The sequence below is a fragment of the Triplophysa rosa genome, linkage group LG10, assembly GCF_024868665.1.
Source record: "Triplophysa rosa linkage group LG10, Trosa_1v2, whole genome shotgun sequence".
In the NCBI taxonomy this organism is placed as follows: domain Eukaryota; kingdom Metazoa; phylum Chordata; class Actinopteri; order Cypriniformes; family Nemacheilidae; genus Triplophysa; species Triplophysa rosa.
This window is the reverse complement of record NC_079899.1, coordinates 5368244-5383684: the sequence shown is the minus strand read 5'-3', so window position 1 is coordinate 5383684 and position 15441 is coordinate 5368244. Positions and strand designations below refer to the sequence as shown.

The following is a 15441-nucleotide window of genomic DNA, read 5'->3' as shown; positions in this document are numbered from 1 at the left end:
GCTTTGGTCACTTTTGACCACGAAGGAGCCAAGTGTGACCCCTAAACGAAGAGTCCCAGAGAGTTAAACGTTTGCATATTATGACCTGGAACTTGGATGTGGTAAATAATTACATTTAAATCCATACATCAAAATACAGCAGGTGCTACAGAACATATTTAGCTCACTAGCTGTATAAGATTGTGTGCTACACTAATATATTCCTTCACAGGCATTACTGGATTGTACAATCTATAATATTATAAATTTACTGTTGATGGTCTGTGGTTTTACACTTCTGTATTTTTTTAAGATTTAATTTTAAGTAAGCTTAAAGGGTACACTACTATAAGAATCACAGAGCTTCTGTAGAGTCTGGCATTGCTGAATGTTAGATCATGTCATGTCATAAAACATCCCTGTGACGAGAGTCGTGGGAGGAGGAAGCGAGGCCGGGACGCGAATGATAATGAGTGTCAGCTGGGCCTCGCTAGGGCCTCGCTGGCCGCCAGGGGGCGGAGGAGGCACGAGCCGTCCACCGAGCATCCAGTACCACTGCATGGCACCGCGAGGAAGAGCCTCTCGGCTGGTTGAGGACCGAACGACAGCATGTCGGGAACCAGACTTTTTTTTTTTCCTCTCTCCCCTCTCTCGCCCCTGTCGTTCCTGGTGCTTCCGTCTCCGTTCTCTCGTCTCGTCTGTCCATACCCCCAGACGCTGGGGCCGTTGAGACTGGCCCCCGGGGGGGAGTAAGCACAGTCTCGTGGGTACCCCCTGGCCTGTGAGGGGCGATGGGGGTATGTGACGAGGGAGGCGTTACGAGAGCCATGGGAGGAGGAAGCGAGGCCGGGACGCGATTGATAATGAGTGTCAGCTGGGCATCATTCCGGCCTCGTATCTCTCACGGAGGAGCGGAAGCATAAAAGGCTGAGGGGCAGGTTACATCCGTTACATCCGTAACCAAGACGTTCCCTTTCTGTCGGTCTCTCGACGTTGTGTAGAACCGACAGAATGGGGTTCCTATGGAAAACGCCACAGCACTGAGCCGCGTCACAATCTCTGCGGAGCGACGTTGACTGGCCTGGGCGAGTCAGACGAACACGCTAATGCGAAATTATGACCCTCCAGTGGAGAGGAAGGAAATACTTATTGATTTACTTACACATCCACGTGTGCTGGCCTACCCTGATTTTGAGTCTCCATTTACTCTCCACACTGATGCATCTGAGAAGGGCTTAGGGGAAGTTCTCTATCAAAGGCAGAGTAGAACGTCATATGGATCTAGATCCCTTACTCCAGCAGAGAGAAATTACAACCTTCATTCTGGCAAGCTTGAATTCTTAGCGTTAAAGTGGGCTGTATGTGAGAAATTCAGGGATTATCTGTTTTACGCTCCTCATTTCACTGTATACACTGACAACAACCCTCTTACATATGTGATGAGTACTGCAAAACTTAATGCTGCAGGACATCAATGGCTTGGAGAATTATCTGATTTCCACTTTGAAATTAAGTACAGACCTGGAAAAGACAATATAGATGCTGACACACTATCTCGTTGCCTTCTAGACATAGAAAAGTATGTTTCGTCATGCTCAAAGGAGATGTCTGTTGATGCGATCCGCGCAACTTGGGAAGGGAGTCGGGCAGCAAAGAAAGGAGATGTGGCCTGGATAGCTACCCTCGATGTAGCTCAAAACCCTGACATTACCGACACATTCACAAGATTTTCGCCAAACAGATGTTTGTCACAAATCAATCACGGTGAGATACAGAGAGCACAGAAGGAAGATGCTGCTATTGGAGACATATTCAAACTGAAAGAAAACAACCAAACTCTTACCAGTGAAGTCAGAAGAAGTTTATGTGGCTCCGCAAAGAAATTATTGCACGAGTGGAAAAAACTGCACATTGAGAATGGCTTGCTGTACCGAAAGACTATTCATCAAAAACAACTGGTCTTGCCTGCTGAATTTAAAAAACGGGTCCTGAAGCACCTTCATGACAACATGGGGCACATGGGACCAGAAGGAGTTGTACACTTGGCCCGGGAAAGATTTTACTGGCCGTATATGAAAAGGGACATTGAAAATTATGTTACCAGAAGATGTCAATGCATTAAGCAAAAGAAGCCTGTGACTCATGACAGGGCCCTAATGGGAAGCATCACAACTACTTTACCTCTTGAACTAGTCTCCAATGACTTTCTCCACCTGGAAAGGAGTAAAGGTGGATTTGAGTACATACTGGTCATAGTTGACCACTTTACCAGATATGCTCAGGCCTATGCAACTAAGTATAAGTCTGGAATAACAGCAGCAGAAAAGATATTCAATGATTTCATTCCACGTTTTGGTTATCCCAGCAAATTACATCATGACCAAGGAAGGGAGTTTGAAAATGAACTGTTCAAGACCTTGAGTCATTTATCTGGAGTTGGACGTTCGAGAACTACACCCTATCATCCCCAAGGTAACCCCGCTGAACGGTTCAATAGAACTCTCCTGCAAATGTTAAGAACATTTCAAGATAAAGAAAAGGACAATTGGAAAGAACATCTTGCACATATTGTCCACGCATATAACTGCACTAGACAAGAGGCAACTGGATTCTCTCCCTTCTATTTAATGTTCGGTCATATTTAATGGTTTTGATTCCAAAAGAAAACAAATGCATGCATTGTTCTGTGTTTGGCTGTCAAGTGGGCCTTAGAAGAACAGAAGAGGAAATTGAAGTAGAAGCAAGGTTATTAGAGTTAAATAGAAGGATTAAGGAAACAGAAACGTTTGTGGATGTGACAGATAGATTATTGAGAAGAAGAAGCAGATCACTAGAAAGAAGAGTGGAAGAAAGTGAAAAGGAGCCCTCATCTGTTGAAGGAAGATGTTCATGGGGAAAAGAAAAAGGACGGCTTCGACCGCTGGAAAACAACTCCCTATTTTAATTAAAGGAGTGCAGGGCCAATACATACCTTGGGCTTCAGAGGACCTTGAGGGGCTAGTCTCTCGCCTCCCTGACATGCACGAGGGGACTGGGAAGTGAATGAAGGTGGTTGAAGCAAAACGAGAGAAACTTTAACATCTCAACTTGACAGAGCTGTGGACTCTCATTGCATGAATGGGACTATTTTGATGTGGTCTTCAAATTTAGATGTGAAAGGAACTCAAATGATGATGTCTGAGCTGAAACGTGTACTGGATAGAACAGATAGAGAATGATGTAAGACAGGAAGTTGATAAATGGGGTAAATTCATTGAAGCTCAGATTCCTGAAGCACAGTTACCAAAATCAGAAATATTTAATTGTGATTTGAATTGAAAGAGAAAGTCCAGTTGACGGATGTGTAGAGGGAGAGAATTCCAAAGACGTGGGGCAGAGCAGCTGAAGGCTCTAGCCCCATGGTGCTAAGTTTGAATTATGGTATAGATAAAAGTGCAGCAGTGAAGGAACAAAATATTTGGGGAGAGGTATAAGAAAGAAGTAGGTCTGAGAGGTAGAGGGAGTTAAATTATTAAGAGCTTTGAAGGTTGACAGACGAATTTTGTAGTTGATCTGGTGAAGAACAGAAAGCAAGTGGAGCTGTATGAGAAGGAGTGTGATATGGTCTGTTAAAGAACTAATAGTACTAATTGAAATAAACAGTAGTAACACTAAATTTTCCCTGTAATAAAAGCAACCAAATCTAAATGATACCATCAAAGCCAAACTTAACAAAATATGTGAGAGTACTAAACTTAGCTGGACTAATGCTTTACCTCTTGCACTAATGAACTATCGCATGGAAACTAACAGAAGCACACACTTAACACCGCATGAAATGCTTACTGTTCAGCCTTTGCCTGTGCCATATTGTAGAGGCCCCAACAAAAGACCTCTGTTAGAACAATTACAAATTGAACTAAGATCATAAATGGGAAAACAATTAACTGCTATCCATAAAGCTATCTTTGTGCAGGAAAGACAAATGAGACTTGTGAGGAGACTTGTGAGGAGACAGAGACCACATGTCCAATTGTCCCAGGGGATCGCATGCATCTTAGGGTATCCAGGAGGAAGTGGAATGAACCCAGAAGAGGGTGACCCTTTAAAGTAGTGACAGCTACTCCAACAGCAGTCCAAGTAGAAGGAAGCAACACCTGGTATCATCTAAACCACGGCACAAGAGTTCCCAAAGAAAAACCAAGGACAGGAGAAAACCAACTTGGAACAGACAAACAAGAAAATACAAGAGGCAAAAGCAATGAAGCGCAAAGTGTGGCACAAGGAACCGAACAAAACAAGGAGAAAAATAACTCTGACAACGTGCCTCATCATTATATAGTTGCTGCAAGTTCAAGCTACAGTCAACACCATCACTCCACCTCCCATAATACAGACTCTCAACCACACCACCACTAAAAATATCTCACGTATGCCCAAATCAGAAACTGGGGAACAATGTTATTTTTCACGTAAGTTAGCATTAGCTTTTGAACTCATAGGGTATGCTCGCTAACTTTGTTAGTTATACAACTAGCAACTACCGGCCAGAAACTAAACATAAAGGAAACTGTTTGTCATCTATTTTCACAAGTGCATTATATAAAGGGAGAGGGAACAGTGAGAATGCTCATGTTATGTATCAGGTTTGTGTTCAAGTAAATGCATTTGCTAACGTTTGCCACTGTTAGTTCACGCAGGCATCTTTAGATTTATACACTCTCGGGTTATCTTTAATATACTGTACACGCTTGGTTTCTCTGTCTGGTAGGTGTAATACGCGTAGATGTCAGGCCACTTAACTGGAGGTAATCCTTTCAGTTCGTCCCTGGATCCATTGAGTGAGCACGTACAGGTCGCCCAGGTTCATGCCGTTAAAGTTAACTTTTTCGAAAACAATCGTGGTTCTAGACAGTGGACCCATTAACCCAGTGGATTAAGTTTTAACATTTAAGGTTAGGGTTTAGGGTTAGGGTTACCTCTCTTTTAGAAACGGGCTTGAGTTACCCCACATTCTCGGGTTTGACATACCTCGCATTCTGAAACGGAACCTCCATTTCACTAAACCTCATTTCTGAAATGGGCCCCAGGTCAGAAGCAGATTTCTTTTGTAAACCCAGAGTTTCTTTTGATCTCCTCCCCCTTTTTAAAGCGCAAGTGTTGTACCTTATTCATGCATTAGACACATAAAATTGCAAAAATTAAAGTGTCGGAACAAAAGATGCATTCTATCTAAAAGCGAATTCTCACCTAGACCTGCCTGAAACGCCTCGTGTAACCACACCCCCACAAATCTGCGTCAGTTCATGGTATGAGTTGACTAAGACCGCCCAAATGTTTACGCAAGTAAGGTGGGCGTACCTGTCAGAACAATTGCTTTGGAACCTGATGTTCCAAATATGGTAAGAGGCATTACATTATACAGTATTTGACCAATCGCTACACACTGGTTAACTGGCCAATCACAGCACACCTCGCTTTTCAGACCGATAAGCTTTGTAAAAAATCAGCGCGTTTCAGAGAGGCGGGGAAAAGAGGAGATACAAATATGTACGTTATGTGGAAAATTCAATTGTTTTTTATCCTTAAATAGTGTATACACATTGCATTACATCTAAAACAAACCATAATATTTGCATATGACCCCTTTAATACAGTAATTCATGGCACACATTTTGATCACACAAAGACCCCAACTAAGTGACTAAAATGTCATATGTGCTTTTATAGAGGATCCCGTATGTGAAGACTGAGGCTGCATTAATTCATAGGGTTGTACTTTGATTTCAGGTGAGTAATTTAGGACTCGAGTGGAATTTTGTCATTTCCCTGTGCATTTTTATTAAAAGGGTACTATTTTCTTTACATGAATTAGATATGTCAAAACTTATCATCCATCATTACATCAATAACATCAGCCATCGTGCATGTATTACATCAGAGCATAGTTTTCTATGGACGATGAGGAATTACTTAATAAAGTGTATAAATAAAGTGCATTAACAAACAAATGAATAAATATAGTCATAAATGCAGAAATGAAGAGATAAAGGAAATAAACAATCAATTTAGACGTGCAGCAATTCCTACTCAAATCTGCTCCGAGCAGGGTTCGAACTGGTGATCAGTCTGACTTTGACACGAAAACAGCGCAACAGGCGCTTCATTGATTTATCATCGAGTTGATGCAGACGCGTGTTGAATTAGCGCATTACAGCAATAACAACAGTTTTACACAGTGGTTCAATTGCAGAAAGACATAAGAAGCTTAATTTACACGCAGCTCGGAAGAGAGAGTGAGAGAATCACAAGCGTCTGTTCTGAAACCAAAACTCAAAGTTTCGCATCTCAGTGTAAGTCAACCCAGAGTTCACATGTTAACTCTGTGTTGGTTCAACCTCCTTATTGAAACGGCCCCTGGTCCAATTCTCATGTATTATTAATAATACAAATACTTTTTATTTCCTAGCTGTTTCAAACTAAAGAACATGTTTTTTTTCCATGTTTTTCAAGTTAGTCAGCAGTAATAGTTGAAACAAAACACTTTTCTGTAGTGCACTGTAAACAGGGCTCTGTAAATTACTTTTATGGGGAATTTATGAACTTTGTGGGGACTTGCAGAAAGTCTACAAACCTATATTAAAGACAAACAATGTGTAAAAAATATCTAACACAGAAGATAAATAAATAAATACGTTTACTTAAACATCAAGACAACAACTGTATACAACAAGCACTTTACTGCAGTGGCTCTTGTCAAAGCGTGCGTCAAAACTAAATCGCAACAGGCGCTTCATTGATTTATCATCGAGTTGATGCAGACGCATGTTTAATTAGCGCTTTACAGCAATAACAACAGTTTTACACGGTGGTTCAATTGCAGAAACTCATAAGAAGCTTAATTTACACGCAGCTCATCGGAAGAGAGAGTGAGAAACTCACAAGCGTTTGAGCTGCCTGCCACATGCCTGAGTTACATCGACCAATGATAAATAAACAATAATTCATACAAATATATAAAAATTCCACATGTATTCCATATTTATCTATCAGGAGTCATATGACACGGCTAAAACGAACATTATGGTTTGTTTTAGATGTAATGCAATGTGTATACGCGCTTTAAGGTTCAAAAACGCTGTATTTTCCACATACCGTGCATGTTTGCATCTCCTCTTTGCTCCGCATCTCTGAAACGAGCGGATTTTTTACAAAGCTCATGGCTCTGAAAAGCGAGGTGTGCTATGATTGGCCAGTTAACCAGTGTGTAGTGATTGGTGGAATACTGCAAGCGTGTAACGGAAATGTAACGCCTCTTACCATATTCGGAACATCATGTTCTAAAGCAATTGTACTGATAGGTATGCTACCTTACTTGCGTATACATTTGGGCGGTCTTAGTCAACTTATGCCACGAACTGACATAGATTTGTGGGGGTGTGGTTACACGAGGCGTTTCAGGCAGGTCAGGGTGAGCATTTGCTTTTAGATAGAATGCATCTTTTGTTTCCACACTTTATTTTTTGCAATTTTACATGTCTAATACATGCATGGGCGACTTATAACACACCAAAGACACAGAAAAACATGTCTTCACGCCATATGACCCCTTTAAACATTTGAAATTGAATTTAAAACATGCAAGGTAAATAAAAATATTTAGTTTTTAATTTTCTGTCGTGTCACGTATCACTTCTGGTACGCGTGCCACAGTTTGAGAACCACTGCTATAGACTATATCTCTTGCACAGTATCTACATATCATTTAACCTGGTTCTATCTAGAGGCCTTTGACAGTAACGCGTGTATGCACGAGAAGCATTAGCAAGCGAAAGTCTTCCGATTTTTTTTTTTGTCAATGTCCCTTTCCACAGCTGTGTACAATGCCTTGTGTATGTGTCTGTGTAAGCATTTGCTTCCCCCCCCTTACCTTCTCTATTGCATATTAATTTATCTTAGATTTTGTGTGTGTGTCTGCATGCGTGTGTTCAACTTATGTTGCTTTTCTTGGTTTTAGTTTTCTTGTACAGTAAATTAAATTAGGCTATAAAATAGTAAAGGCACTTGAAATTAAAGGGAAATAATGCTATCATGATATAGAATAACTATATTTATTTAATTTGTTTATTGTCACTTACCTCTTTTTCTGGTCATCAAATGCTGAGCACGTGTGTAATCCTTATGGGTGTCATTTTGTGTACTCTCCTCAGCCTCTGGGGTTAGAAATGATAATGATGAACTGTTTTGATTGTGAAACTGTTTTAGCTCAGAAGTGACATCTTGAAGTTTCCTCTTTTCCCTCTTAAGCATGCTCACTAATATACCTAAATAGACAGACTTAAGGAAAATGTTTGTTTAAGTTAGTACCTATGAGATACATAAAAATATACTTTATAACCCTGAGAACTGAACCCATAACTGGGGAGCAATCTACAGACAATACCTACAGAGGGTGTGTGAAGTATGAAGGAAGTACATACTACCTATGGAAAACCAGATGTTAACTTAACTGGAAAAGCAGCTATTGCTAATATAGGGCCTACCATAAAAAACGTGAAACAAAAATCTGAAATTATGAAGAAACTAATTTTGTGAAACACTGCCAATGTCAGCTCTGGTTCATTTACTTGAGGTGAAAAAAGACATCCAATATTCAGCTGCACTGACACTATTGAATGAGAACACTCAAACTGAATTTAGCTGGATGATTCGCTAGTTGCACAAGATGGATCTTTTGGGATGCCAGAGTCGGCAGAGTAATTTCACGCCGCACACGCAAGCAGTGCGTAGCCGGAGCGGGAGCAGCACGTAGGGAGAGTGTTGGTAGCGCGGTAGCATTGTCCTTTCACACCGGCAGCGAATGCACTGTGCACCACGCTGCCTGGGTCCCCCAGTACAACAATGCAATTTGGCATTACGTTATTTTAAATACATAAATGAGCAAAATATCTTCAAGAACTTCATCTGAGCGCTTTTTAAGTAGATTGCATGACTATGATTTGTTATATATGCCTGTTTCATTCTCTTTTAGATCCACGTAGTAAAAGTTATAAATAAAAAGACATCGTGCTTTGAAGGATACGAAGTCACTAAAGCGTTAACTCACCACAGGAGAGAGTGACTGACTTGTGATGCGACCGCTTTTCTCTCACACATACACAATATAAGCATATGACATGATGTCTATGGAGTTTTATCTTTTTTTTCAGAAGGTTATGATGACAGTGTGGTACTGACAGCGTAATGCGATAGTTTTCCACTCATTCATATGCAATACAAGCATAACATTTAAGATATACTTGTGTTATAAATCCTTTAAATGTGCTGTTGTGGTTTTGGCCAAAAAACTCCTGGCAAAAGTGTTTTTGAAACTCATGGCGACTGTCAAAAACACATTAGACACCACTTACACGCTTTAAATGTAAAAGTGTTTTTCCTGTCAATCCATTTGGATTTTGTCCGTAAAGAATACACTGTCGCTTTAATTGAGCGTGAGCAGCGCAGTAAAAATTGACTCGGTGCTGAAATGATCACTGCACTTTTGCTTATGTGCCACGTCTGCTAACGCGTGCAGTATGAATGCTCTCATCTGTTAACATGTGCGCCGAAAAAAACCCGCACTGCTCACGCATGGGTGTGAAACGGGTGTAACACTATATGGAAAAAGGAGGATTTTTGGACGTTTTATATAAAAACGAAGAAAGTAATATAAAAGCGATATGACAGATCCTCTTTACATTGCTGAGCACTTCGTTAAGCCAAAACAACTCGATAGTGTTATACGACCGGAAATTAGTCTGCAGACTCTGGCGTCGCAAAAGCTCACCGCACCATCTTGTGCAACTAGCCCACAGCACCTCTGTTCTCTGCTGTATGTTCAATAGTTGATTTGTCTTTGTTTTTACAATCAAAGACTTCTGCTAATGTTAACCAGTAAATGTCCCCAATATACAATGTCTATCTCTGGGGTTTAATGAAATGCTCAAGATTAGATAATAGACATTTACAGACATTAACTCTCAGGGGTCGTCGGCACCATGCACCAACTCATTTTTTCTTATCACTTAAAGAGACGTAAAAATACGCCAGTAATTTTGGTAATACAAACAAGACCAATGCATCATTTAAAACTGTAAAAGGTCTACTTTTATTTGTGTACTCACATATGGCATGTTTGGTTCATTTACATTTACATGTATACATTTGGCAGACACTTTTATCCAAAGCGACTTACATTGCATTATACTATGCATTGTATCTGAGTATGTGCAATCCCCTGGGATCGAACACATTACATTGGAGTTGCTAGCGCCATGCTCTAAACACTGAGCCACAGGAACGTTATTTCCTTTAAAACAAACTCTAGTGTGACTGCTCTGTTTGTTTGTGCTGCCACCCGCAGTGGACTCGTGGACCCGGACTAAATTTATTTTTATTTTTTTGTCCAGGCCAAAAACAGAGAACCGAACTACAAATATGAACGCACCCTTATAATAACAACAAAACGGGAAAAAAAGAAAATAAACAGGGTGCGCGACATCGCAAATATCTCTCTGAAATGTTTTACTTCAATTACTGTAACTGAAACTCAGTGAATACTTGCCACACAGACACATGAGATATGTGTTTAGAAACCTTCCAGTGTCTACTTTTAAATGATCCAAAACGTCTCGGTTACGTTTGTAACCTCGGTTCCCTGATGGAGGGAACGAGACGTTGTGTCGAACCGACAGATGGGGTTCGTCCCTGAGAACCAATCGCTTCCGACTTCTTAGAAAAGGCCAATGAAAATTGGCGAATGAAATTTGCATGCCGGACTCCGCCCCTGGATATCCGGGTTATAAAAGGGAGGCGGCGTGCCTCATTCATTCACCTTAGTTCTGAGGAGCCTGAGACCTCTCACGACTGCTGCAGAGGACAGCACGTGTTGTGGCAAGAGGACACAACGTCTCGTTCCCTCCATCAGGGAACCGAGGTTACAAACGTAACCGAGACGTTCCCTTTCTGTCGGTCTCTCGACGTTGTGTCGAACCGACAGATGGGGTTCCAATGGAAAACGCCATAACACTGTGCCCTGTCACAATCTCAACGAAGCGACGGTGACTGGCCTGGGCGTGTCAGCCGTGAGCGCTACCGCGAAATTGTAACCTACCAGTGGGTAGGTAGGGGGTCCCAGAGCTTTCTTGAAAGGTGGGAAGGCCCCTACCTTCGGCCTCACAGGCGGCGGCCTTGTTTCTCTAACAGCGAGAAGCCGCCCGGAACCGTAAGGCCACTGGGTAAGCGCTACTTCCTCAAGTGGGGGATGCGCTACAGAGACCACTTCCTACCGCAGGGAGGAGACTAGTGGAGATACCAACATGGTCTCACCGATGGGGGAGAACTCATGGGAAGAAAGAGCGGTTGAAGAGAAAACCGCGAGGTGGAGGTCCACCTAAGGAGGTCATGGGTTACCAAGGTGGGAACCAGCATGAGGATACATCAGACGGAACCGCCCTACTGGGGGGTTGCAACGTCTGGTAGCACTAGGTCCGGTTAGAGCTATGTTGCGAATAACTCCGGAGATACCCGGCCTAAGGGGCAGGGCTGCTCTGCCCAGCCCGCCCGCAGGAGGTGCTTGCTAGTGATGGATGGAGTGCCTGTTCTTCACCCAGTGGGGGAAGAAGGGAGGCTAGTTAGTACGCTGACCCCCTTAGGAGAAAGGGGGGAAGGTACTGTCATAGGCGTACACCCTACCGGCCGCCAGTCTTGCCTGATGCCTGCAAGACTCGAGCCGATACCGGTTTTACGCGGAGGCTGTAGGACCTCGCGAAGGTGATGGGTGTAGCCCAACCCGCAGCTCTGCAGATGTCTGCCAGAGAGGCGCCTCGAGCCAGTGCCCACGAGGAGGCTGTACTCCGTGTGGAGAGAGCTCTCACCCAGTGGGCGTAGGCGATCTTAGGACAGGTACGCCATAGTGACGGCGTCCATGATCCAGTGCGCCAATCTCTGTTTGAGACAGCCCTCCCTGCTGATCTCCAAAACAGACAAAGAGCTGCTCAGAGCTTCTGCGGCTCTGCGTGCGGTCCAAGCAGAGGCGCAATGCGCGTACTGGACACAACACGGATGGGGTTGGGTCTTCCTCCCCGGTGGGGAGCGCCTGTAAGTTCACCACCTGGTGTCTCGGGGGAGTGGTGGGAACTTTGGGCACGTAGCCGGGCCGGGGTCTCAGGATAGCGTGAGAATAACCGGGCCCGAGTTCTAGGCAATCTGTGGACACGGAGAATGCTTGTAGGTCCGCTACCCTCTTGAGCGTCCTCCCGAGAGCCGTCTTCATCGTGAAGTGAGAAAGAGCGGCATCTCCGAGGGGCTCCAGGACCGCATCAAGGTCGTAAGAGGGTACGGAGCGTGGGTGAGGTGGTAGCCTTCCCGCGCCCCTTAGGAACCAAATGATCAGGTTGTGCTGTCCTAGAGACTACCAGCAACTGGGTCGTGATGAGCGGCAACAGCGGCTACATACACGTTCAGTGTGGAAGGGGAGAGATTATTCTCGAGTCTCTGGGAGGACCGCACCCACTTGATCAAGCAACTCCGCGGGTCTTCTCTTCGAGAAGAGCACCAGGATGAGAAGAGGCACCACTATAGGCGTATAGTCGCCTAGTGGCCAGGGCCCTAGCCTGAGTAGTGGTCTTAACCGCCGCAGGGGTTAGGCCACTCAGGATCTCCTCGTTCCGTCCAGGGGCCAGACATGGAGGTTCCAGAGGTCTAGCCCGTGATGCCATAACGTGCCCTTCCCCTGGGAAAGCAGGTCCTTCGTCAGGGGAATCGGCCAGGAGGGAGCTGTCGTCAAGAGCATTAGCTCCGAGAACCAAGTCCGGTTGGGCCAGTATGGCGCAACTAGTACACTTGATGCTCCTCTCCCTGACCTTGCACAGGGTCTGTGCAATGAGGCTCACTGGGGGAAAGACGTACTTCCGCTTGTCCCACGGCCAGCTGTGCGCTAGAGCATCCGTGCCGAGGCAGGGAGTACCTTAGCGGGAAATGGGTGGTGTCCAGGGAGGCGAAGGGGTCTACCTGAGCCCGCCCGGACTGTACCCAATGAGCTGGCTGCGCGGGGGTGGAGTCGCCACTCTCCGTGAGGCGTCAACTGACGAGAGAGCACATCGGCTGTCTGGTTCAGGTTGCCTGGGATATGTGTGGCTCGCAGGGATCTGCTCACCTGCGGACTCCACAGGAGGAGGCGTCGGGCGAGTCGTGTTAGCTGCCGTAAGCGAATGCCACCCTGGCGGTTAAAAACGCTAGGGCAGTTGTGCTGTCCGACCGGAACAGCACGTGCTTGTTCTGCACGAGAGGTTGTAACCCCTTCAGTGCGGGTAGCACATCCCACAACTAGGCAATTTGACATACCTGCGCAGGCAGGGGCCCGTCCATCACCACGACACTGCGTGCCCGTTGCACACGGCACCCCAACCCTGCAGGGAGGCGTCTGCGACACTGACAAGTCTCGACCTGCCTGAGAGGGACCCCCATCCGAAGAAAGGTCATTGAAGACCAAGGGGTTAGGGAGCGTCGGCAGAAAAACGTAATCACCATCCACCTGCTGCCGGTGTGCCACGCTCTCCAGGGAACTCGACTCTGTAGCCAGTGTTGGAGCAGTCTCATGTGCATCAACCCGAGGGGTATCTCCACTGTCGAGGATGCCATGTGCCCAGGAGCCTCTTCCCGCTGACTGCTTGAACCCAAGCAGTTCAACACTGACTGAGCGCAGTCGCGCTGTAATGGAGACAGAGTTGAGTTCCATACCAAAAAAGAGGATGCTCCGCACAGAGGAGAGCTTGCTCTTTTTCGGTTGACCTGTGGTCCCAATCGATCTAGGTGCCGAAGCACTAGGTCCCTGTGTGTACATAACAGATCTCACGAGTGTGTCAAATGAGCCAGTCGTCGAGATAGTTTAGTACCCGCACACCTCTCTCCCTGAGGGGAGTGAGGGCGGCTTCCACGATCTTCGTGAAGACTCGTGGGGACAGGGACAGACCGAAGGGGAGGACTCTGTACTAATATGCCTGACCCTCGAAAGCGAACCGTAGGAACGAGCGATGACGAGGGAGAATTGACACATGAGAGTAAGCGTCCTTCAGGTCGATTGCCATGAATCCATCTTGACATCTGATAGATGCCAGGATGCGCTTCTGCGTGAGCATCCTGAACGGCAGCTTGAGTAGGTGCCTGTTCAGGGTACGCAGATCTAGCGACCCCCGCTCTTTTGGGGACGATGAAGTACGGGCTGTAAAACCCGTTGAACATCTCGGCTAGAGGGACGAGCACGATCGCTTCCTCACCAGAGGGGTGGCGACCTCGGCCCGAAGCACGGGCGGGTGTCCAGGGAGTTGGATCGCGTAGCCAAGACGGACCGCATCCCGTAGTCACCGTGACGGTTTGGGAAGCTCTTGTTAGGCTCCCAGGGACCGACAGGGAGGCTAGGGGTACGTTCTGCTTCATCGACCTCCCGGGGGTGGTTCGATGGCTGGCAGTGCGGATCCCTCGCCGTGGGGGGGACCCCCGGAGAGGAGATCGGCTCTGCAGATTTACCTGCCTGGCGATGATGTCTGATGATTATGCTCGACATTGGGTCTTGCCGCAACGTTGAGTTTCCGAACACCGTCGTGTAGAGGGTGAGAGCGGCTGTGATAATACCCAGACGATGATGTGGCACAACGCACCGTCGATTGAGAGTGCTTAGGCTGCTGATTATCCTCAACATTGGGTCTCGCCATGACGCAACGTCGAGTTGACGAAAACCGTTGTGCAGAGGGTGAGAGCGGCTGTGATAAACGCCCAGAGAGGGAGAAAACTTTTAGAATGGGCTGTTGGGATGGGGCAGGAACCGTCCCGGATTGACCACCAGCAATGGAATGGCTGGGGTCGGGCCCGAAGATATTCTCGATCTCCCTGGGGTCTTCCCATGAGGGCCGCTTTGGCTTTCGCTGCGGCTGCTGATGGGGTGGTGGTCCAGGGCTGCTGGGAAGCAGACGGTGCACATGATCTCGGCGGCCAGAGGGTGGTTGAGTCGCGGCTGGGGAGGACATACTTGATATCCTCTGTCTGCTCCCTAACTGTCGAACTCGACAGTATCACCAAACAGCCCCCCCTTTGCGAGATGGGTGCATCGAGAAAGCGGACTTTCTCAGTATTACTCACCTGTGCAAGGTTCAGCAGAGGTGTCTCTCCTGGACCACAACTGTGGACATCGCCCGACCCAGGGCCCGCGCGATCACCTTGTTCGCCCGAGAGCGAGGTCGGTGAAGCCGCGGAGTTCCTGCATAAGCGCTGGGTCGGTCTTACCCTCGTGGAGCTCTCTCCGCGCATTGGCCTGCAGGAAGGCCATAGCGTGGAGAGAGGGGACAGCTTGGCCCGCAGCAGAGTAAGCTCTCGACACCTCAGATGCTGAAAAGCCTACGTGCTTTGGACGGGAGTCTAGGTCGAGCCCCTGGGGGACATCGACGTATC

The 15441-nt window shown here is 46.1% G+C and overlaps 1 protein-coding gene across 1 annotated transcript in view; it reads right to left on the bottom strand.

Annotated features, from left to right (window-relative positions):
* Positions 1–15441, bottom strand: part of kif6 (kinesin family member 6) — a 171107-nt gene that overhangs the window by 88927 nt on the left and 66739 nt on the right. The window contains exon 10 of the mRNA XM_057344758.1: positions 8097–8282. Within this exon, the coding sequence (XP_057200741.1) occupies positions 8097–8282 (186 nt within the window). The remainder of the gene's footprint in view (positions 1–8096; positions 8283–15441) is intronic.